Below are 26,106 nucleotides of genomic sequence, written 5' to 3'. Positions count from 1 at the left end.
TGGCGGTAAGTTAGTTGGAGCAGTTTATATAGATTTATCGAAAGCCTTTGATACGATCGGACACTCATTATTATTAAACAAGCTACGCACGTACGGAATTAAAGGCAAGGAGCTAGCATGGTTTACCGACTACTTATTTAATCGAAATCAGTTAGTAGACATTAACAATATTCGATCTAGCTACGAGCCAATTTACCGCGGTTTTCCATTTTGGGACCACAGCTTTTTATAATTTTTTATGATGATTTTGTAGACCATATCTCAAATTCTAAAGTTATAATGTACGCAGATGACACCGTCATATACGTTGCTCATAAAGATGTTACTAGAATTGAACAACTTACAAGTTGTATATCAAGAAAATCCGATAAATTTCGTTTCTCAGTATAAGTATCTGGGAACAGTAATCGACAGCAAGTTAATGCTTAATGACAACTTCGACCGATCATATAAAAGCGCCAGCAGCCGTTTACGCCTACTACAAAGATTACGACCGTGCCTTACCGCTGAAGCCGCACACAATGTTTTCTCGATGATGATTGTACCTTTAATTACTTATAGTAGTGCATTGAGAATACCTATCACAAATACACAGCTCAACAAATTAAAATCGCTTGAGAACCGTGCTAGATCGATTGTCCGGAGTGATAATATTCCATCCATCACAGGACTCGTCAACCGTAATATTTGTGTACTTGTTAAAAAGTGTCTACTAAATGATCTAACATCTGAACATTTTGACAATTATTTTGTCAGCCAACAACATGACAATAATACACGAAATAACGGCTGAATTGTCAGGTTACCTCGGGTCAAACTAGAAATCGCCCGGCAGAGTTTCTATTTTGCAGGGGGTAAACTGTATAATTCACTGCCACTTGAAATTCGAAAAATCGATAAAATGTCTCTTATTATGAAGGCACTCAGAGGGTACTTCTCTTAATAGACGATACCAGCTATTGGGTGAAGTGCACTCTCAGCGGCTATCTTAGTCACTGTGCCGTCCAGTCTGCTTCAAGTTTAGCTAAGTGGGATTAATGTTTTGAACTATGCCTATGTCTTATTTAGCTCCTACATGAAGTCATTTCACACCTTGTATGCATACTGTTGCACTTCTAGTTGATCAATTTTTTGTTTGTTTTTATCGTTTTTACTGTTTTTACTGCTTTTTATTGCTTTTTTCCATATTTATTCTCAGACAGGACGGACATTGATAGCAGTTTTTTTTGTATTTATGTATATATTTGCAAATTACTGAAGTCCTCATCCTGTATAAATATTTTTAAATAAATAAATAAATAAATGACAATTATCCTGTATCAATACGAATAATCGCAAATATATGAGACATTTGTCTCTTTTAAATGCCTCGTTTATCAATTTACGGCTAAAATATATAGAACCTGAGAAGAGGTTGTTGACCCCAAATGACAATTATCGTGTATCAATACGAAAAATCGAAATTATATGAGACGCTCGTCACTTTTAAATGACTCTTTTGTCAATTTTGCGGCTTAAAAATATGGAAACTGAGATGTTTTAAACCCTAAAGTACAATTATCCTTTATCAATACGAAAAATCGCAAATATATGAGACATTTGTCTCTCCTAAATGCCTCGTTTGTCAATTTTACGGTTAAAATATATAGAACCTGAGAAGAGGTTGTTGACCCTAAATGACAATTATCTTGTATCAATACGAAAAATCGCAAATATATGAGACACTCGTCACTTTTAAATGCCTCGTTTATCAATTTACGGCTAAAATATATAGAACCTGAGAAGAGGTTGTTGACCCCAAATGACAATTATCGTGTATCAATACGAAAAATCGAAATTATATGAGACGCTCGTCACTTTTAAATGACTCTTTTGTCAATTTTGCGGCTTAAAAATATGGAAACTGAGATGTTTTAAACCCTAAAGTACAATTATCCTTTATCAATACGAAAAATCGCAAATATATGAGACATTTGTCTCTCCTAAATGCCTCGTTTGTCAATTTTACGGTTAAAATATATAGAACCTGAGAAGAGGTTGTTGACCCTAAATGACAATTATCTTGTATCAATACGAAAAATCGCAAATATATGAGACACTCGTCACTTTTAAATGCCTCGTTTATCAATTTACGGCTAAAATATATAGAACCTGAGAAGAGGTTGTTGACCCCAAATGACAATTATCGTGTATCAATACGAAAAATCGAAATTATATGAGACGCTCGTCACTTTTAAATGACTCTTTTGTCAATTTTGCGGCTTAAAAATATGGAAACTGAGATGTTTTAAACCCTAAAGTACAATTATCCTTTATCAATACGAAAAATCGCAAATATATGAGACATTTGTCTCTCCTAAATGCCTCGTTTGTCAATTTTACGGTTAAAATATATAGAACCTGAGAAGAGGTTGTTGACCCCAAATGACAATTATCGTGTATCAATACGAAAAATCGAAATTATATGAGACGCTCGTCACTTTTAAATGACTCTTTTGTCAATTTTGCGGCTTAAAAATATGGAAACTGAGATGTTTTAAACCCTAAAGTACAATTATCCTTTATCAATACGAAAAATCGCAAATATATGAGACATTTGTCTCTCCTAAATGCCTCGTTTGTCAATTTTACGGTTAAAATATATAGAACCTGAGAAGAGGTTGTTGACCCTAAATGACAATTATCTTGTATCAATACGAAAAATCGCAAATATATGAGACACTCGTCACTTTTAAATGCCTCGTTTATCAATTTACGGCTAAAATATATAGAACCTGAGAAGAGGTTGTTGACCCCAAATGACAATTATCGTGTATCAATACGAAAAATCGAAATTATATGAGACGCTCGTCACTTTTAAATGACTCTTTTGTCAATTTTGCGGCTTAAAAATATGGAAACTGAGATGTTTTAAACCCTAAAGTACAATTATCCTTTATCAATACGAAAAATCGCAAATATATGAGACATTTGTCTCTCCTAAATGCCTCGTTTGTCAATTTTACGGTTAAAATATATAGAACCTGAGAAGAGGTTGTTGACCCTAAATGACAATTATCGTGTATCAATGCGAAAAATCGCAAATATATGAGACACTCGTCACTTTTAAATGCCTCGTTTATCAATTTTACGGCTTAAATATATGGAAACTGAGACGAGGTTGTCGTTCCTAAATGACAATCATCTTGTATCAACTCCACAACACTCAAATACATGACACTCGTCTCTTTTAAATGCCTCGTTTATCAAATTTACGGCTCGAATGTAGAGCACCTGAGACGAGTCTGTCGAACCTAAATGACAATTATCTTGTATCAATGCGAAAAATCGCAAGTACATGACACTCGTGACTATGAAATGCCTCATTTATCAATTTTACGGCTAAAATATATGGAAACTGAGACGAGGTTGTCGTCTCTAAATGACAATTATCTTGTATCAACTCGAAAAATCTCAAACATATGATACTCGTCTCTTTTAAATGCCTCGTTTATCAAAATTACGGCTCAAATATATAGAACCTGAGACGACGTTGTCGAACCTAAATGACAATTATCTTGTATCAATGCGAAAAATCGCAAATACATGACACTCGTCACTTTTAAATGCCTCGTTTATCAATTTTACAGTTAAAATATATAGAATCTGAGACGAGATTGTCGTCCCTAAATGACAATTATCTTGTATCAATGCGAAAAATCGCAAGCACATGACATTCGTCACTTTTAAATGTCTCGTTTATCAATTTTACGGTTAAAATATATAGAACCTGAGAAGAGGTTGTTGACCCTAAATGACAATTATCGTGTATCAATGCGAAAAATCGCAAATATATGAGACACTCGTCACTTTTAAATGCCTCGTTTATCAATTTTACGGCTTAAATATATGGAAACTGAGACGAGGTTGTCGTCCCTAAATGACAATCATCTTGTATCAACTCGTCAACTCTCAAATATATGATACTCGTCACTTTTAAATGCCTCGTTGATCAATTTAACGGCTTAAATATATGGAAACTGTGACGAGGTTGTCGTCCCTAAATAACAATTATCTTGTATCAATGCGAAAAATCGCAAATACATGACACTCGTCACTTTTAAATGCCTCGTTTATCAATTTTACAGTTAAAATATATAGAATCTGAGACGAGATTGTCGTCCCTAAATGACAATTATCTTGTATCAATGCGAAAAATCGCAAACACATGACATTCGTCACTTTTAAATGTCTCGTTTATCAATTTTACGGTTAAAATATATAGCATATGAGACGAAGTTGTTGACCCTAAATGACAATTATCCTGTATCATTATGAAAAATCGCTAATATGTGAGACATTTGTCTCTTTTAAATGCCTCGTTTGTCAATTTTACGGTTAAAATCTATAGAACCTGAGAAGAGGTTGTTGACCCTAAATGACAATTATCTTGTATCAATACGAAAAATCGCAAATATATGAGACACTCGTCACTTTTAAATGCCTCGTTTATCAATCTTACGGCTATAATATATAGAACCTGAGACGAGGTTGTCGTCCCTAAATGACAATCATCTTGTATCAACTCGTCAACTCTCAAATATATGATACTCGTCACTTTTAAATGCCTCGTTTATCAATTTAAGTGCTTAAATATATGGAAACTGTGACGAGGTTGTCGTCCCTAAATAACAATCATCTTGTATCAACTCCACAACTCTCAAATACATGACACTCGTCTCTTTTAAATGCCTCGTTTATCAAATTTACGCCTCGAATATAGAGAACCTGAGACGAGGTTGTCGAACCTAAATGACAATTATCTTGTTTTTCAATGCGAAAAATCGCAAGTACATGACACTCATGACTATGAAATACCTCATTTATCAATTTTACGGCTAAAATATATGGAAACTGAGACGATCTTGACCCTAAATTACAATTATCCTTTATCAATACGAAAAATCATAAGTATATGATACTCCTCACTTTGAAATAACTCGTTTATCAATTCTACGACTAAAATATATAGAACGAGAGGCGAGGTTGTCGATCCGAAATGACAATTATCTTTCATAAAAGCGAAAAATCGCAAATATATCGCACTCGCCTCTTTTAAATGCCTCGTTTATCCATTTTACGGCTAAAATATATAGAGCCTGAAACGAGGTTGTCGATCCTAAATGACAATTATCTCGCATAAATGCGAAAAATCGCAAATAGCTACATGAGACTAGTCACTTTGAAATGCCTCGTTTATCAATTCCACGGCTAAAATATGTAGAACCTGAGACGAGGTTGTCGTCCCTAAATGACAATAATCTTGTATCAATACGAAAAATCGCAAATATATGAGGCACTCGTCACTTTCAAATGCCTCGTTTATCAATTTTACGGTTAAAATATATAGAACTTGAGACAAGGTTGTTGACCCTAAAGGACAATTATCCTGTATCAATACGAAAAATTGCAAATACATGAGACATTTGTCTCTTTTAAATGCCTTGTTTAACAATTTTACGGCTAAAATATATAGAGCCTGAGAAAAGGTTGTTGACCCTAAATGACAATTATCGTGTATCAATAGGAAAAATCGCAAATGTATGAGACACTCGTCACTTTTAAATACCTCGTTTATCAATTTTACGGCTAAAATATAAGGAAACTGAGACGAGGTTGTTGACCCTAAATTACAATTATCCTTTATCAATACGAAAAATCATAAGTATATGATACTCGTCACTTTGAAATACCTCGTTTATCAATTTTACGACTAAAATATATAGAACGAGAGGCGAGGTTGTCGTCCCTATGTGACAATTATCTTGTATCAATACCAAAAATCGCGAATATACCACACTCGTTTCTTTCAAAATGCCTCGTTTGCCAATTCCACAGCTAAATTATATAGAACCTGAGACGAGATTGTCGACCCAAAATAACAATTACCTATATTATAATACCCGTATACGTCCGTCCGTCTGTCTGTCTGTCACGCAAAATGGTAGCTTAGCTGTGCAGGTAGCGAGACGCACGCAAAGTGGCATAACAAAGACTGGCGAACCCGTGGATTTTTCCACGGGATAACGACTAGTCTTGCATAAATACGAAAAATCGCAAATATATGAGACACTCATCTCTTTTAAATGCCTCATTTATCAATTTTACAGCTAAAATATATAGAATCTGAGAGAAGGTTGTCGACCCTAAATGACAATTATCTTGTATCAATGCGAAAAATCGCAACTATATCACACTCGTCTCTTTATAATGCTTCGTTTATCAACTTTACGGCTAAAATATATAGAATCTGAGACGAGATTGTCGTCCTTAAATAACAATTATCTTGTATCAATACGAAAAATCGCAAATATATGATACTCGTCCCTTTGAAATGCCTCGTTTATCAATTTGTCGACTAAAATATATAGAAGCTGAAACGAGGTTGTCGATCCTAAATGACAATTATCTCGCATAAATGCGAAAAATCGCAAATATATCGCACTCCACGGCGGGTCAAACAAGGGTCATTTTATTACCGTATTTTACGCTCCTGGGAACGGCCGTTGTGATTGGAAAAACGGACGGTTTAGAAAGTAAACAATTGAGTGTTTTTACAGTACTTTGGATTGATTTTTTAGAGATATTTGACACGCTATATGGCTGTTTATATGTCAAATGAGCCAGAATAATGGTCTATTTTTGCGAAAAGGTTATGGCCAACCTTCGTGGTGAGCATTGAAGGTTGTCAGCTTTATTTTTTTGGAGCATCCAAATTTACTTTCTGAATATATAGCATTTTCAATCTTTATAGAACCTATTTAAAATTTATCTATAATGGCCTATCTTTAAATTGTCATGAAAATTATAGGTTTAACTAACTTTCTATAATTTTGTTCTTTTTCCAACAACGTTTTAACGTTTACCAATTTTGCCTCCAAATGTAGCATATTTGGTATTTATGTGCAGCCATTTTGTTTGTGACTTCCAACTTACATTTTACATGTAGCTAGGTATATGAACAGTACATGGAGTTAATTTAGTTCTTGTTTTTGTATTTTAAAATATAGTGAGCTCTAGTTGTTATGTTTTGTCGTAGATAGCTAAGCTATACATAGCTGCATTATAAAATGAACTTCGAACCGCTAGAAACTTATCAAGTGTTGGCTAATAAACATGTCAAAACATACGAGATAATTCAATTTCATTTCAAGAGAATATTACAGGGGATATATAGGCGCTTGACTTTTAAACAAAAATTCAAGAATCCCTGGGTTGCTGAAGTGGGGGAATATATTTGTCCAGAAGTGTTTTACAAATACTATAAAGCAATAAGAGATTTTAAAATTTCATTTGGACGAACAACAGAAGTGAAAGGAAATAAACAAGGGAAACCAACAAGCTACATCATCAAATTCAACCATTTAGGTTGTATGAATTTCCACTTAAAAAAAAGTATCGACGGATCATCGACAGACGAATACTTAAAAAAAACAAATAACCTTGGAAACAAAGCTGAAGTTGTTGTGGATGATAATAACGAGGCTGTTTTAATGTATAATATTAAAAGTGGATTGTGTGTTTTTCGAGTAAAATATGCTGTCATGAACAAATATGGAACATTATGCAGTTTTTAAATGTATAGTATTATGTAGCTATTATGTTTTGTTGATTTGATGAGCTTTGCTAATGCCACCTAAAGGTAGCAAATCTTTGAACTTGAAAAACAGTTATCTTGGTATTTTTCGCAAAAACCAAAAAATAATAAGTGATATGGAGAACAAGATAAATGAACAAACTTTAAAAGTCTGTCAGCTAAATGCTCAACTAAAAGAATTGTCTAGTGAAGTTAAGTTAAAAAGTAGAAAAGTGTCCCATAAGAAACACCAGGTTCATTCATTAGAAGAAAATCTTGTTCGCACTAATTTGAGCATAAATAGAAAGAAGTTGTCAAGTAGAGAGGTTAGAATAACTTCACGATTAGCTAGGCAAAGGAGATTACGGCCGACTAGAATAGGATTAAATTTGAAATCAAAAATCATCAGGAGGAAAGAAACCATGAAGCCATGCATTGCCATTCATGGTGGAACTGATGAAAACATTCAGCCTGCAGTTACTGGGATGTTAGACACCTTAGCAGCTAAAAAATGCGCTAAGAAATTGAGTAAAGATATTCTTTCCACAAAAGCAGCATTGACAAATTCCTTACGTGCAGATATTGTCGGTAGCTGGTCCAAGGAATTTACTTCTTCTGAGGCTAATGTGCTAAGGTCACTCAATACATACTACAGTCACAATGTTCTTGGTAAAAGAAAATATATGTCGTTGAGGAAAGCGAATAACAACGTAAAGTACAAAAATCAGAAAGTGACCAATTATGTACCTTACAGTAAGTTATCGGAGATTGTAAATGAAATTGACATTGGTACCCTCCTTCCTGTATCTGATTTTCAATGCCAAAATGAAGAAGAACATGTGACTGGAATGTACGGGAATCCTGCAGAATATATTATTCGACTTGCTCATTTTTACGTCCGTGTCAATGACGATAGATCAGATAAGTTAAAGTCATTCGAAAACATTCCTAAAAAGACTGAAGATTCTTTACTGTTTGCTGCAGCAATTGGTGGTGATGGTGCACCGATATGTGGTATGTCAATTCTTATAAGTTTCCTGAATATAGGAAACCGCTTAGCTAGTAGTGACGAACAATTTTTGTTATTTGGTGCCGACATAGAGGAAAGTTCATATATCACAAACTGGTGTCGGATATGAAGTACTTAGAAAACAACATCTTCTCATTGCAACATAAACAAAATGTTGTTAAGGTTGAATTCAAATTTACAGAGTTGCCTAATGATATGAAAATGCTGGCATTTCTTGCTGGGGAATTGTCAAATTCTGCTTTTTATTTTTCATCGTTTGCTAATGTCACCCAAGCTGATTCAAATAATTACAAAAAGAAGTTTAGTAAAAATGGTGGTGATTGGGTGCCCTTTAATTACAACAAAAGAGTCACTGATTCTCAGAAAGTAACAATGAAAAAGAAATCTTTAGAAAAAAACAAAACCTCTGCTGCCACAAAGCGTTCAAAGTTAACTTCTTATATTGCAAATGAGCTCGCAAGTCGTCAAGAATTTATGCCTCGGATGGAAAATTTCATAGATTACGCAAAAGCCGAACCGTTACATTTAAAAAATAACACTGTGAAAGAGAGATTTATGATTTTGTTCAAGATATGTATGGCACAATCGAATGTCAAAGATGCCAAGTCCTTTATTGATCTACCTGAAACCTGTTTGTTTTCGAAATTTGTGAACTTGGTTAAACATGATATGAATTGCAATTTTTTAGCCAAGAAATTAAAAACTTGGTACAATGAAAATTCCAGTAAAGGCACAGAAAAGGACTTTAGTTTCAGATTCCGTGGCAAAGAAAGTTTTTTGTACATGAAGCACTTTGCAGGATTAATTTTGATGATTCTGAGTAATGTTAAAGATGAACGAGTGAATTTAAGATTGCACCAAATTCATTTCCAATCTGTTCATTTACGGCAACTTTTGTCTTATTCTGTAAGAATTGAAGATTTCAATGAAGAATTATTGGCACATATGAATAAAGTTGCCAATCTCCTTTTTAGCTTGCTGCGTATTTGATCAGAAAGTTAGTCCAAGTTTATGGACTCTTTGTAACATCGCTCCCTACAATGCAGGAGAATGCTTGGATCTATATGGTTTCGGCTTGGGTTGCAACACGATGGAAGGCCGTGAACACAAACATCAGCGTATTGCCAAATACGCTGAAAATACAACCGTTCAGAACCGATGGCCTTTGATATTCAGACATGAATTCATACAACTGGTGCATTTAAGAGAAAATGGTTTTGACAAGAAACGATATTGCACTAGGGCAAATTCATATGTTCCAACACCTGGTGCAGACAGTTGTTCATTTTGCGGAATGTCTACAACGGATGATTGTAAAATATGTGATAGTCATTATATGAAAACTGTGATAAGGGCCATTGACAGTTTTTAAACGCCAAGTTTATCATTTTTTGTTACAGTATATATAAGTGTTTTGAAGAAAATTTAGATATAAAAGTCTGAGGTTGAATCATATTGGAGATATAGTCAATTCATAGTTTCCTAGACTACAGTGTTATTATACTTGTAGAGAGCACTGTCACCAGATTGTCACACTTATATACTTTTGGTTCTTGCGAAATCTGTTAAATTTGGAGAATGAGGGAATCTAAAAAATTTCTAACATGAAAATTTTACTTAAAAAGCAAAACAATGTTACGCACTGTAATCAATTTTTTAATTTTCACAAAACTTTATTTGTTAAGATGTTTATGATATTAATATATACTAGTCGATAAGGCCCGTGGAAAAATCCACTTAAGCAGGATAACAGAGAAAAATAACCGTCATTTAAATTTTGATGACGTCGGCAGAGACATGTCAGAACACTAAACTTTTTTTTTCAGAAATGTGTATGCCTGTTGCCTTCATCGTATAGATCTTGAAGCGCTGATCAAGAAAATGTATAGGATCGTGTATTTTTGACAAACGGTTGCAGAGATATTAGGGTTGGAAGGTTTTTTGATGACGTCATCAACCCGTCCATTCCCGAAACGGATTCAGGGACCCAGGTTTGGGAAACTTACCCAAATTGATGAAAGGTGGTCCCTAGTTTCCTACGCAGGAGATGACGTCAGTTATTTCCACCCGTTTCCAAGTTATTTAGCCTTAAATTTAAAAGTGCAATGCAATGGCTTCACTAATCTTAATATACTTTCCTTTGACGTCAATATTGCTTTAACGTCAAAGTTTGGTAATTCACAGAACAAATTTATAGACGATGTTTTATAGACTTTATCAAAGAAATTTTATCCACTTTGCAAAAGTCACAGACAGACAGAACTGGCGTATTATTATATAGATGTTGTTGAGAAATATCTTTTAACGTTTTACTGAAACAGTGAAATGTTCTTTTTCGAAGCGTGTCACTTTTTTGAGAAATAACCTGGCTTTTTGCTGAGGTTTTTATTTTATTTATTTTGTTTTGTTATATATGCTTTAATTTTGTGGAGCACATCGTTTGCAAAATTCAATTCTCCAGATTTTTTTGCTTAGGTGAATTTAAATTCTCACAATTTAATGAATTGGTGCTACGGCATTACACGGTGTGATATATTAAAGAAAAGTAACAACATTGCTTCGATTCTTTAAAGTATAAAATGTTTTTTATTTATTTTTGCAGAAGTTATCTTTGTGATCGGTTAGCGTTTTCCCTACTTTTTCCAAACTTATCTCTGCAATAAGCTTTGAGAAGTGCAATTTTACTCCTGCTAAATTTTTAATGTTCTCAGCTAAATTTCTTTTTGGTAACCACTACACTCATCTCTGATAGATTGGAAAATTTCTTGTGCTGGGAAGATAGCTATATATTATACTCTAGATATAAGTTTTATTTCTTATGTATATGTTGTTCTGTTTGTTTTTGCATTTGTATATATGACTTGTTCAGGTTAAAATTATGTTAAAACTGAAAAGAATTTTCTTATGTTTTGTTGTTTCTAGCTAGCTATGTATAGCTATAGCTATTATACTGCTCTTAATCATCATTTGCATGCCCTACTCTTTTGTTATAATTGAATATAATTTGATGACTAATTCTAAAGACAGCCACAAAATAATACTTTATATCAAGTTTGTGCTCCAAATAAGTTAAAATAAATCCACATTCGCTTCGCTGTTCTTCTCCAAATAAGGGTTCCTTCGGCAGCCATATTATTTTCCTCTCCTCCACACTTTAGATACAGTTTTGCCTATCCCAAACGTACGCGGATTGCCGGAGTGTTCATTTGTGTTAAAAAGCTATGTAATACCACATGAAAAAATTTGACGGGCCGTTCCATGCGTAAGTTTGATGTTTTTATACGGCACACAGCCCGCCGTGCTCGCCCTTTTTAAATGCCTCGTTTATCCATTTTACGGCTAAAATATATAGAATCTGAGACGAGATTGTCGTCCCTAAATGTCAATTACCTTGTATCAATAAGAAAAATCGCAAATATATGAGACACTAGTCTCTTTTAAATGCCTCCTTTATCAATTTTACGGTTAAAATATATAGAATTTGAGACGAGGTTGTTAACCCTAAATGACAACTATCCTGTATCAATACGAAAAATCGCAAATATAGAAGACATTTGTCTCATTTAAATGCCTCGTTTAACAATTTTACGGTTAAAATATATGGAAACTGAGACAAGGTTGTTGACCCTAAATGACAATTATCCTGTATCAATACGAAAAATCGCAAATATAGGATACATTTGTCTCATTTAAATGCCTCGTTTACCAATTCCACGGCTATAATATATAGAACCTGAGACGAGATTGTCGACCCAAAATAACATTTACCTATATTATAATACCCGTATACGTCCGTCCGTCCGTCTTTCTGTCACGCAGAATGGTAGCTTAGCTGTGCAGGTAGCGAGACGCACGCAATGTGGCATAAAAAGGACTGGAGAACCCGTGGATTTTTGCACGGGATAACGACTAGTCTTGTATCAATACGAAAAATCGCAAATATATGATACTCGTCACTTTGAAATGCCTCTTTTATCAATTTGAAGACTAAAATATATAGAACCTGAAACGAGGTTGTCGATCCTAAATGACAATTATCTTTCATAATTGCGAAAAATCGCAAATATATCGCACTCGTCTCTTTTAAATGCCTCGTTTATCCATTTTACGGCTAAAATATATAGAACCTGAAACGATGATGTCGACCCTAAATGACAATTATCTTGTATAAATGCAGAAAATCGCAACTATATCACACTTGTCTTTTTTTAAATGCTTCGTTTATCAATTTTACGGCTAAAATATATAGAATCTGAGACAAGATTGTCGTCCCTAAATGACAATTATCTTGTATCAATAAGAAAAATCGCAAATATATAAGACACTCGTCTCTTTTAAATGCCTCCTTTATCAATTTTACGGTAAAATATATAGAATTTGGGACGAGGTTGTTAACCCTAAATGACAATTATCCTGTATCATTACAAAAAATCGCAAATATAGGAGACATTTGGCTCATTTAAATGCCTCTTTAACAATTTTACGGTTAAAAATATGGAAACTGAGACGAGGTTGTTGACCCTAAATGACAATTATCCTGTATCAATACGAAAAATCGCAAATATAGGAGACATTTGTCTCATTTAAATGCCTCGTTTACCAATTCCACGGTTAAAATGTATACAACGTGAGACGAGATTGTCGTCCCTAAATGACACTTATCTTGTATCAATACAAAAAATGGCAAATATATGAGGTACTCGTCACTTTCAAATGCCTCGTTTGCCAATTCCACAGCTAAATTATATAGAACCTGAGACGAGATTGTCGACCCAAAATAACAATTACCTATATTATAATACCCGCATACGTCCGTCCGTCCGTCTGTCTGTCACGCAAAATGGTAGCTTAGCTGTGCAGGTAGCGAGACGCACGCAAAGTGGCATAAAAAGGACTGGCGAACCCGTGGATTTTTCCACGGGATAACGACTAGTCTTGCATAAATACGAAAAATCGCAAATATATGAGACACTCATCTCTTTTAAATGCCTCGTTTATCAATTTTACGGCTTGAATATATGGAAACTGAGATGTTGTCGACCCTAACGTACAATTATCCTTTATCAATACGAAAAATCGCAAATAGCTATATGAGACTAGTCACTTTTAAATGCCTCGTTTATCACTTTTACGGTTAAAATATATGGAAACTGAGACAAGGTTGTTGACCCTAAATGACAATTATCCTGTATCAATACGAAAAATCGCAAATATAGGATACATTTGTCTCATTTAAATGCCTCGTTTACCAATTCCACGGCTATAATATATAGAACCTGAGACGAGATTGTCGACCCAAAATAACATTTACCTATATTATAATACCCGTATACGTCCGTCCGTCCGTCTTTCTGTCACGCAGAATGGTAGCTTAGCTGTGCAGGTAGCGAGACGCACGCAATGTGGCATAAAAAGGACTGGAGAACCCGTGGATTTTTGCACGGGATAACGACTAGTCTTGTATCAATACGAAAAATCGCAAATATATGATACTCGTCACTTTGAAATGCCTCTTTTATCAATTTGAAGACTAAAATATATAGAACCTGAAACGAGGTTGTCGATCCTAAATGACAATTATCTTTCATAATTGCGAAAAATCGCAAATATATCGCACTCGTCTCTTTTAAATGCCTCGTTTATCCATTTTACGGCTAAAATATATAGAACCTGAAACGATGATGTCGACCCTAAATGACAATTATCTTGTATAAATGCAGAAAATCGCAACTATATCACACTTGTCTTTTTTTAAATGCTTCGTTTATCAATTTTACGGCTAAAATATATAGAATCTGAGACAAGATTGTCGTCCCTAAATGACAATTATCTTGTATCAATAAGAAAAATCGCAAATATATAAGACACTCGTCTCTTTTAAATGCCTCCTTTATCAATTTTACGGTAAAATATATAGAATTTGGGACGAGGTTGTTAACCCTAAATGACAATTATCCTGTATCATTACAAAAAATCGCAAATATAGGAGACATTTGGCTCATTTAAATGCCTCTTTAACAATTTTACGGTTAAAATATATGGAAACTGAGACGAGGTTGTTGACCCTAAATGACAATTATCCTGTATCAATACCAAAAATCGCAAATATAGGAGACATTTGTCTCATTTAAATGCCTCGTTTACCAATTCCACGGTTAAAATGTATACAACGTGAGACGAGATTGTCGTCCCTAAATGACACTTATCTTGTATCAATACAAAAAATGGCAAATATATGAGGTACTCGTCACTTTCAAATGCCTCGTTTGCCAATTCCACAGCTAAATTATATAGAACCTGAGACGAGATTGTCGACCCAAAATAACAATTACCTATATTATAATACCCGCATACGTCCGTCCGTCCGTCTGTCTGTCACGCAAAATGGTAGCTTAGCTGTGCAGGTAGCGAGACGCACGCAAAGTGGCATAAAAAGGACTGGCGAACCCGTGGATTTTTCCACGGGATAACGACTAGTCTTGCATAAATACGAAAAATCGCAAATATATGAGACACTCATCTCTTTTAAATGCCTCGTTTATCAATTTTACGGCTTGAATATATGGAAACTGAGATGTTGTCGACCCTAACGTACAATTATCCTTTATCAATACGAAAAATCGCAAATAGCTATATGAGACTAGTCACTTTTAAATGCCTCGTTTATCACTTTTACGGCTAAAATATATGGAAACTGAGACGTTGTTGACCCTAAATGACAATTATCCTGTATCAATACGAAAAGTCGCAAATATATGAGACATTTGTCTCCTTTAAATACCTCGTTTATCAATTTTACGGTTAAAATATATCGAACCTGAGACGAGGTTGTTGACGCTAAATGACAATTATCCTGTATCAATACGAAAAATCGCAAATATAGGAGACATTTGTCTCATTTAAATGCCTCGTTTACCAATTCCACGGCTAAAATGCATAGAACGTGAGACGAGATTGTCGTCCCTAAATGACACTTATCTTGTATCAATACGAAAAATCGCAAGTAGCTATATGAGGCTAGTCACTTTGAAATACCTCGTTTATCAATTTTACGACTAAAATATATAGAACGTGAGGCGAGGTTGTCGTCCCTAAGTGACAATTATCTTGTATCAATACGAAAAGTCGCAAATATACGATACTCGTCATTTTGAAATGTCTCGTTTATCATTTTGATGACTATAATATATAGAACCTAAAACGAGGTTGTCGTCCCTAAATGACAATTATCTTGTATCAACTCGAAAAATCTCAAACATATGATACTCGTCTCTTTTAAATGCCTCGTTTATCAATTTTACGGTTAAAATATATAGAACTTTAGACGAGGTTGTTGACCCTAAATGACAATTATCCTGCATCAATACGAAAAATTGCAAATATATGAGACACTCGTCACTTTTAAATACCTCGTGTATTAATTTTACGGCTAAAATATAAGGAAACTGAGACGTTGTCGACCCTAAATTACAATTATCCTTTATCAATACGAAAAATCGCAAATATATGAGACACTCATCTCTTTTAAATGCCTCGTTTATCAATTTTACGGCTTGAATATATGGAAACTGAGATGTTGTCGACCCTAACGTACAATTATCCTTTATCAATACGAAAAATCGCAAATAGCTATATGAGACTAGTCACTTTTAAATGCCTCGTTTATCACTTTTACGGCTAAAATATATGGAAACTGAGACGTTGTTGACCCTAAATGACAATTATCCTGTATCAATACGAAAAGTCGCAAATATATGAGACATTTGTCTCCTTTAAATACCTCGTTTATCAATTTTACGGTTAAAATATATCGAACCTGAGACGAGGTTGTTGACGCTAAATGACAATTATCCTGTATCAATACGAAAAATCGCAAATATAGGAGACATTTGTCTCATTTAAATGCCTCGTTTACCAATTCCACGGCTAAAATGCATAGAACGTGAGACGAGATTGTCGTCCCTAAATGACACTTATCTTGTATCAATACGAAAAATCGCAAGTAGCTATATGAGGCTAGTCACTTTGAAATACCTCGTTTATCAATTTTACGACTAAAATATATAGAACGTGAGGCGAGGTTGTCGTCCCTAAGTGACAATTATCTTGTATCAATACGAAAAGTCGCAAATATACGATACTCGTCATTTTGAAATGTCTCGTTTATCATTTTGATGACTATAATATATAGAACCTAAAACGAGGTTGTCGTCCCTAAATGACAATTATCTTGTATCAACTCGAAAAATCTCAAACATATGATACTCGTCTCTTTTAAATGCCTCGTTTATCAATTTTACGGTTAAAATATATAGAACTTTAGACGAGGTTGTTGACCCTAAATGACAATTATCCTGCATCAATACGAAAAATTGCAAATATATGAGACACTCGTCACTTTTAAATACCTCGTGTATTAATTTTACGGCTAAAATATAAGGAAACTGAGACGTTGTCGACCCTAAATTACAATTATCCTTTATCAATACGAAAAATCACAAATATATAATACTCGTCACTTTGAAATACCTCGTTTATCAATTTTACGGCTTGAATATATGGAAACTGAGATGTTGTCGACCCTAAAGTACAATTATCCTTCATCAAAACGAAAAATCGCAAATAGCTATATGAGACTAGTCACTTTAAATGCCTCGTTTATCAATTTTACGGTTAAAATATATCGAACCTGAGACGATGTTGTTGACCCTGAAGTAACAACATTTCAATTCTTGACTTCGAGTTCGACCGTCCTTTCCAACAATTATTTTTTCTATCTTTCTGATTTTCCATTGCGAGCATGATGTGGGTGTGTCGTCCTTGATAAGTACAATATCATTCAGCCTCAACTCTTCGTCTGCTGTCTTCTTCCTTTCGTATGGGTGTCGTTGCCTGAGTTCGTTTAAATAAGTTATACTAAAGCGTTTCCAAATATGTTCTAAGACCGTGCATTCAGTGCATTCAGTCGCATCTAATACAGTAATCGGTTAGTTAGTAGTTGTGGCATGGTTCAATGATCTCCCAAAGATAAGATGATAAGAGGTGATGTCCAATGTCTTCATCACTCGCATAACAGAGTGGTCTTGAATTGATTACACTCTCGACTTCACATAAAACAGTTTGTAACTCTTTAAACGTTAGAAACTACTTAAGAGATGTTTTTACGGAACGAACAAGACGTTCATGGAATTGACTACATGTGTGAACAGTTGCCAATGTTATTTTTTTATTTTCTTCTTGCGGTTATTTAATAACTCCAGACCAACTTACTTTATTTGCATCTTGTAACTGTTCGTGTTGCGAAATTTGAAAAATTTGACTGGTTTAATCTTGTTCCCTGCGCCTCTTTTGCTGTTAAAGCAAAAAAATCTCTGGAAACGAGATTGGTTGTTGACCTCGTTCTTGTACTCAAGATGATAGCCGATTGAATGTGCTCCTACTAAAACGTAGGAACTGCAAAAACAGAACAAAACAAAATGTAATAAACAAAACACACATTCGTCCATTTTTCCCGACAAAGAGCACATATTTTCTGGTCGAAACCAGATGAAATAGGGCGTTTTCATAGTACATTGGAAAGGCCCTGGCATGGTCGTATGTTACTGAAAATAATTTGTTCAGCATGGAGAGAATGAACTGCCGCCGACTGCCAAGGAGTGCGGTGAAAAGCGCCCATGGCATCATCTCAACTAAGTCGTTTAACTCGACTAGGAGAGAAATCAACCGCTCTGTGTATGCACTCATCGTGTTTAAAGACGTTGCTTTCGAATGACAAGGCGATGTCGAAGAACGATGGCCGAGGGTAAGTTTTAATGATGACAAGGTTGTGTGTTACTGTTCAAATTCGTAACTATGATTTGAGAAAGAATAATTAAAACGTAATTATTTATTGAGGTATCTCAAACAATTCTTATAGGACTTGATGATGGAGATTTTTTATCGATTGACGTGATAAATGTGAGAATGAAGACACGGTCTTGCAAGTATGTTTGAAGACCCAATGTTGCACTGAGCGAACCAGCATCCTCCTTACACAATGATATGACAGAGTTCGTTGTGTTAAAATAAAAGCTAAAATTGAAATATCTTTGTCCTTTCGTCAGATATATATGAGTATGGAAGAAGCACTCAAAACCTTAAATTCCAAACACAAAAGAGCGTAAAGATCAATATGTTGTAGAGTATGCGTATTGGGAAAGCTAGGTGCTTGTTTGTATAGTTTGACCAGTCATTACACTGTGAGTAGATTTTCTTCTACTCGTCCTCAATGGATAAAGTTAAACATGCTCCAGTGTATTCCTAAATATGAGAAGTTTTATGACAATCCAACCACGGAGAATCTGAAGGGACTGTGTCTAGCATACACAACAAACGCAACACTAGTCAGGGGCCATTATCGTTAATATAAAAGAAATTAAACCAGAATGTCTATCAAACCAAAGAATGTCTGCTTAATGCGGAATCGTTTCTTTAAGTCAGAATTTGGAAAAGTTCATTTACAATCCAAAGTAGTGTATGCTACTTGGCCTACTGACCACGAGGTTTTAAACCCTATGGAATGACTCCCGTCAGTTGTTAAAAGAACTTTTAGGACACGTTAAGCAGGCTAGATGTAGCCACTAAGTTTGCGTAAATTTAAGCCAGCTAAAAAAATAAATCATTTTTTAAAAATATATTTTGGCCTATTTCTTTTAACTTGAAATACCAGCAAACAAATAAAAATCTTTAAAATGTGTAAAAGTTTATAACCAAAATAAATAAAGGGAGCGGTTTTATCCTCACAGGCGAGATAGTCATAAACTGATTCACAAAGTGGTTTCCCACAATGATAAGTCATTATTGACTTAGTGATATACGTTTAGGCTGTACAAGTTAGACAATAAAAAAATAACTGGGACTGAGTTTAATGCTTCCTTTATCTCAAAACACAAAATATTTTTAGGGAAAAAAGTGTATTGTAATTGTGTATATTTTCTTAGCCACGTGTTTGGCTTTAAAATCTGAAATTTATGAAAAATATGACAAATCCCATAACATATTCAACTTTTTTAAAACTGTTGAATGCAATGGGCTATTGTTTTTACACCATAAGAAGGTGCAAGAAAAAAGAGCATGGTACCACATGTATAAGCAGGTGCTTGAAAGAATAATTTCAGCCTAGAAATTATTAAAGTTCGAGTCTATTTTGGCGTCGACTTATTCTTTATTAGTCTCGACAACGAAATTTTATTCTCGATATATATTCAACTCCACCACCGTGGTCGTACTTAAAATCTTAAAACCAGAAATTTGAATAATATCGTTGTGCGTTGATAACATCAATGTTTGTGTTTCTGTACAAAACGTTGTCTAAACTCACAAAGTGTTGCATTAATTCGCAAACTTTCTGTTGATGAATTCTCATACCTGTAATTGCTTCATTAGGTCCAGGCTTCAACTCGATATCTCCACATGACAACAACAAAAGTAAAAACAAAGATCTTCTTTCTGCACTATAAAAAGCAGTTTCTGTAATGAGTTGTGTATTGTTTTTTTAACAAAACCACCTTTGTTTTCTCAGTCAAAAAAGCAAAAGTAAAAGTACTGGAGGTAATCCTTGTTAACACTACGAAGATAACAAATATGACTCGCTTCGATAAGAACCTTACAACACAACATTATAATTCCAATATGTCAGAGGTAATAAAAGTCCCAAAGGTGTTCCTCATAACCTTTTGCCTTCATTTGACGCTGCATTTGCGAAATTGTTTTTTGAGCTGCTGTGAAAGCGTCCAAAACGATATGTTCGTTAAAATAAGAAACCACGCAAATAAATAAAGAAAATATTATACCTCTTGTGACGGGTGAATCTTCATACATTAGATTTGATTGTCACATGTTATTTACGGCGCAAGTAATGCTTTAGACATTGCCGTTGTCTTTGTTGGTTGGAGCACACACCATTCTCACATGATCATTCTCATCTTAAAGCAATATACTTTTTTACTACTGTTTGCATTAAACTGATTTTTTGTCTTTGTGTTCCATTAAAGTGCTACTTCATTTTCTTATTGTCAAAGTTGTCATAGTAGAAGAAGTATTACAGTTTTTATTATAGGATAATAAATTTACCCGGGTGCGCTTCTTCTCCCTTGAGTTCTAAAGATCCCTAAATGTGGTGACGGATCATCTATGTGCGATGTTTGTTGATTGTTTTCAGTATTTTCTCCTTCTATTTTGTGTTTTACAAGTAAATTCGAATTTAATACATCTTGCCGACTTTCTGTTGCTTGTAGCAATATAATAAACAACAACCAGTTCGGTTTCAGGCCTCGTCGTTAAGCTGAACTGGCTGCAACAATCTTTATCGACACTGTCAAATGGAAGGTTAACGATGGCAAAAGGATCGGTGCCGTATTTGTAGACCTCACAAAAGCATTCAACATGTTAAGTCATTGAGAACTACTGTCAAAATTAACCAGTTTTGAAATTATTGGAGACGAACACGAGTTATTTACAGATTATTCGTTTGGTAGATTTCAGCAAGTTCAACACAAAAATTCTTTGTCTGATGAACATCCAGTCAATATTGGAGTACCACCAGGGTCAATTTCGGGCCCACTACTATTTATTATGTTTGTCAATGATCTTTGTACCGTAGTGAAACACTCTGAATTAGTCAAATATGCAGACGATACTGTTTATTTGTTGCTTGTAAGGACTTTGAGATCATAGAAACCCGTTTTTCATCCGACAGGAATTGTGTACTTACATGGTGTTTGGAAAATGAACTAATTTTAAATCTTGGAGCAGGAAAAACTGAAGCAATGTTATTCGGTTCGAAAAATAGCCTCTCTAAACAAAACCGCTCATTAAACGTAAATTACGGCTACCAAACTGTGAGGGTAACATCCACGTATAAATATCTTAGTGCACTTATCAAACCTTCATTGATTTTAAGCAGCAACTTTGATTTAACGTATCAAAAAGCTTCTGGTAGATTACGTTTACTATATCGCATTCGACCGCTGATTACAGAAAAAGCTGCTTTGCAATTTTTCAAACAGTGATTCAACCAGTAGTAACATATTGCAGATTTGTTCACCTTAAGAATTCTCAGACACAACTACTTAAACTACAATCTTTACAATCTTTACAAGTGTTAAATATTAATTATCGCTAAATCTTGTCTATGTGCATCTCCTATACATAGCTATAATGTTCCAACGGTAGGATAAAGGCCGGATGTGTTCATTGTTTTAATACATTTTCAGCTTTATGTATATTCTCATTTGTGTTCCTCCGAGAAAAGTGAATTATATTATCAAACTTACGGCAGAAGAAGCAGAATAGATAAAAAATTTCATGATTATTTTCACTTTCGTGGTGGAAAGCACGTAATTTTTGAACATGCCCGCCTCAAAACAGTTTGATTTTGTAGAAAATCGAGTTCTTTTCAGAGAAACCGATCTATAGTGACCGATAGTCACGAGCTTTTAATTTATTTTCTTGAAATGCCATGGAATCCGAGTAATCGTATAACTGAATTCTATACATAAAAGGATACTATGGAATTATCAATTCATTACTGGGTAGTTATAACAGAAGCGAAAAGTCGTACGCTTGGGATGTAAGCATGCGAGGTTAATATAATGTTTGAAAAGCACGCTTGAGAATAATTCTTTTATTATCATAGCACTTTGTCAAGAAAATAATGTGAAAATTCTACTTACAGTGCAGAGAATTATTCTTGTCTTTCTATGCGTATGACGTTCAACAAAATAATGCGACAAAAACTTATTGTACGTCTTAGTTTCAATGTCAATTTTTTTCTCGCAAGAACACATTTAGATGGTCACTCTTTGTTGAGGCGGAAAAAATAGTTGTTTTTACGTAACATTAGTAACGGTAGCAAAAGCATACAAGGAAAGTCAACACTGTTGTAAATCCAGTGGACTTAACGTATGCAGCACCGTAACACTCTTTATTCCGAAACACTCTTTTTTCCTTGTTTGCCTATATATAGACGTTGTTGGTAATGAAAGAAGTAACAGAAAATTCAAACTCTGATAGAAGAAAAAAAATAAAAAAACCACACCTATCCAACAATTGATTCACCTTAGATTCTTCAATTTTGAATATTCAGTCCTTTAAAAATAAATTTTGGAATTCATACGTACGGTTTTTTTAATTTGTATGTTGATTTTCAACTTTAGATTTTATCTTTTAATTCTGAATTTTAGAAAACTTTTAATAATAAACTTTCTTTTTTGTGTTCTTTCTTGTGTTCTTCAGTTTAAAAACTGAGCATAGTACAGCAAACAAAACTCCCCCGGTGTCACTGTCATTGTTTTCAGAAATCCACATAAATTTCCCTATTAAGTCGCATGGCACATTTTAACACAAAAAGTTGTTGTGGAAATCACAAGTAACAGAAAGACAGAAAGAAAATATAAGGAGAAAATACTTAAAACAATTAACAAATATTGCACATAGAGGGTCCGCCACCACATTTAGGGATCTTTTAAACGCAAGGTAGAAGAAGCGCACGTAGGTAAATTTATTTTACTATAATAAAAACTATAATAAGAAATAAAATAAACACTTCTTCCACTATAACAACTGCGACAACAAGAAAATGAAGTAGCAATTTAATGGAACCTAAAGACAAAAAATCAGTTTAACGCAAACAGTAGTAAAACAAATATATATTGCTTTAAGATGAGAATGATTAAGTGAGAATGGTGTGTGTTCTGAGCAACAAAAACAACGGAGATTACGTCAGTTATTTCCACTCGTTTTCAATTTTTTAGCCTTAAATTTAAAAGTGCAATGCAATGGCTTCACTGATCTTATGTACTTTCATTTTACGTTATTTTTGTTTTAACGTCAAAATTTGGTAAATTACAGAACAATTCTATAGATGATGTTTCATAACCTTGCTAAAGAAAATTATGAATAATATAACCCACTTTGTAAAAAAAAAGTCACAGAGAGACGGACGGAAGCTTCGTATTATATGACATTGTTGTTCTGTCCGGCAAGATATGTCGATATCATCTGGTTTGTAAGATACTGCTGATGTTTTGTATTTTGACATGCACATATGTAAAAGTTGGCTTGTGTTGAATTATATAACTAATAGTTTGTGTGTAAAGTAGCCGGGGGACCGAAAGTCGAAACGCAAATAACTTTGGTACCAGTGAAGGGACTAATATGAACCGTAAACTAATGTGAACCGTAAACTGTGCCACGCATTTTTATTTGTAAAAGAGTAAAAAATGTTTGTCTCTCATTTTCTCTCTAATTTGTGTGTCTTCATATAACAAAATATAAATTCCCAATGTGAAACACAAATTTGCTAACAACTAGTGTATATATACTACATTATATCATGTGTGAAAAAATAATATCCATTTTGCAAAAAAATATCTTAATAACACTTTGACTTTATTTGTATACATTTTCTGAATTTTCTGAGTCATTCCTAAACTTTTGAGGGAAATTATCGACTTTTATTTTTAAAAGTAGATTTAATCTGGGCCTTTTTCCATTCTTGCTCAATTTACTCTACTGCAGCACAGGATAAACTTGAGAATAAAGTTATGTCTAAATTCTAAGAAACCGAAATTAGAAAACCACGAGGTTATATATATAGTAGAACATTGATAGTAGGCAGGGTGTTTAGATTCTAAAAAAGCTCATAATACATGAGTTGACGTATTGATTTAAGTTTAGTATCGAGAACAAAGGACATCCACGTTTGTGTAGAGGCAAAAAATATAAACAACAGACCAAAGTCTGCCCTGAGAAACAATTCCAATGTAATTTTAATCTTATATTCCTAATCAACAAATTAACGTAAATAGCCAGTTTGACCTATGTGATCCTCTTTTTTTGCCTGTCTAGATGCACGCGCATATAAGAAATATCGTAAACATTCGCAACTCATCTATAGCTAGCTATCAGTCAGGAAAGAACTGTTAACTAAGTTGGACGTAATGCTTCTCCAATAAGCAGAGTATTCAAAATTTGGGTGATGACCGCCTAAATTTACACACAAAGAAAATCACTGACCAAACCAAAATGTATAGCTAGCTACACAACACTTGCTTCAACACATGGTGAGAAGCCATTTGTTTGGAAAGTAAAAAAAGTCTGCTTGAACCCTGGTAGTAGCAAGCTGGTTAATAGGCGAATTTATAGGCGCTGATAGCTAGTTAAGATTTCTGCCTAAGAAATAGCTAGCTAGCTGGCTACGGAATTAAAAAGTAATATAATAATACTAACCAGGTTGTTTTTTACGCCAACAGCAGTTTTACAGCCATCACTACAGTCAAAAGTGTTTTTTTGTTCAATATTTACATCTCTAGTCACTTGTTGATTATCCATTATCTTGTAGGATCTTGTGATTATACTACTATAGTAGAACAAAAAGTCAGCTAATCAGAAACACAACGACCTCTAACAAAGAAAAGCTTCGGCTGATAAAATCGTGCAGCTAAATCCGCAATATTGCATCGACTATTGCCAGGCCTTTTTACCGCTTAAAAGTTTTACTGTATGGCATGAATACTAGACCGTTTTGTACCTTTCATGTTATACATTAATATTATCTATGAGGATGCGTTGTATCTCTCCGTAAATCGGAGATTTACATTATCCGAAATCAAAAGATTAACAGGCGTCGAATAAGTCTGCTTATCGCACTTAGGTGGACAGATTTGGAGAACGTCAAAACCGAAAAATAAAGAACTCATTTGAATATTTTGAAATGTAATCCTAAAATCTGGCCGAAAATCATCGAGAATATTCTTTTTGTTTATTGCGTTGGTCAACATTATTTTGTCAAGTACTCCACCTTCATGCTGATTTATAACCTTGTTTCTTGGCTCATCCTCGAATCCTTTGGGAAACAGGAGCATGTACGTCTTTATGGCTCACCAATGAGCTGATGAGCTCACTGAAGGTGATAAGGAAATATAGAAAGTAAAGGTGAACCAATACTCTCATGGACACAGGACAAAAGTTAATTTGTAAGGCTCTAGCAGCCTTGAAGTCACCAAGGGATATTAAACTACTTAAAAAAAGTCGACTCACTTTCCGGCTTGTGGCGACCATATTCAGTGATTGCACGATGGTAGTGGCTATTATAACTCATTCCGAAAAAAATGTAAAAATCGTTCTTTTTATGTCTTGTGAAGAATGGAAGGTTGTAGTAACATTTCGTCTTCTCGATTAGCAGATTTATGGTTTCAGTTGTGGTCTTTCTGCTCAAATTTAGGTAGTTTAAGTCTGATGACGAATCCCCCGTTGATTTAGGCTTTCTTTTGTTTCGATTACAATTTACTTCCATATGGTAAAGAATTATTACACTTTTTTTGCGCCTAAGAGCGACTTGATTTCATTTTATATGTCCCTGTTATGTATAGTATTTTAGATATTTCTTCAGAATAATCATATTTTTGTGGCGTTGAATAAA

The 26,106-nt window shown here is 34.3% G+C and overlaps 1 protein-coding gene across 1 annotated transcript; it reads left to right on the top strand.

Moving 5' to 3' along the window:
- Positions 1–8,706: 8,706 nt before the first annotated feature.
- LOC130624262 (uncharacterized) lies at positions 8,707–11,216 on the top strand. The gene is made up of 3 exons (XM_057439871.1): positions 8,707–9,551; positions 9,640–9,990; positions 11,121–11,216. Exons 1-3 carry the CDS (start codon positions 8,751–8,753, stop codon positions 11,214–11,216), a joined length of 1,248 nt encoding a protein of 415 aa, XP_057295854.1. The 5' UTR covers positions 8,707–8,750.
- The last annotated feature ends 14,890 nt before the right edge of the window (positions 11,217–26,106 follow it).

This window comes from Hydractinia symbiolongicarpus, chromosome 1, assembly GCF_029227915.1.
Source record: "Hydractinia symbiolongicarpus strain clone_291-10 chromosome 1, HSymV2.1, whole genome shotgun sequence".
NCBI classification, from domain to species: Eukaryota; Metazoa; Cnidaria; class Hydrozoa; order Anthoathecata; family Hydractiniidae; genus Hydractinia; species Hydractinia symbiolongicarpus.
The sequence above is the reverse complement of the archived record's forward strand: the minus strand, read 5'-3'. Positions and strand labels throughout refer to the sequence as shown.

Coding starts and splice junctions, on each gene's coding strand:
- LOC130624262 (XM_057439871.1), top strand. CDS start 8,751: ATGAAGTACTTAGAAAACAACATCTTCTCATTGCAACATAAACAAAAT. Junction 9,552..9,639: donor GGCAACTTTTGTCTTATTCT/GTAAGAATTGAA, acceptor GTATTTGATCAG/AAAGTTAGTCCAAGTTTATG. Junction 9,991..11,120: donor ATAGTCATTATATGAAAACT/GTGATAAGGGCC, acceptor TTTTTTGCTTAG/GTGAATTTAAATTCTCACAA.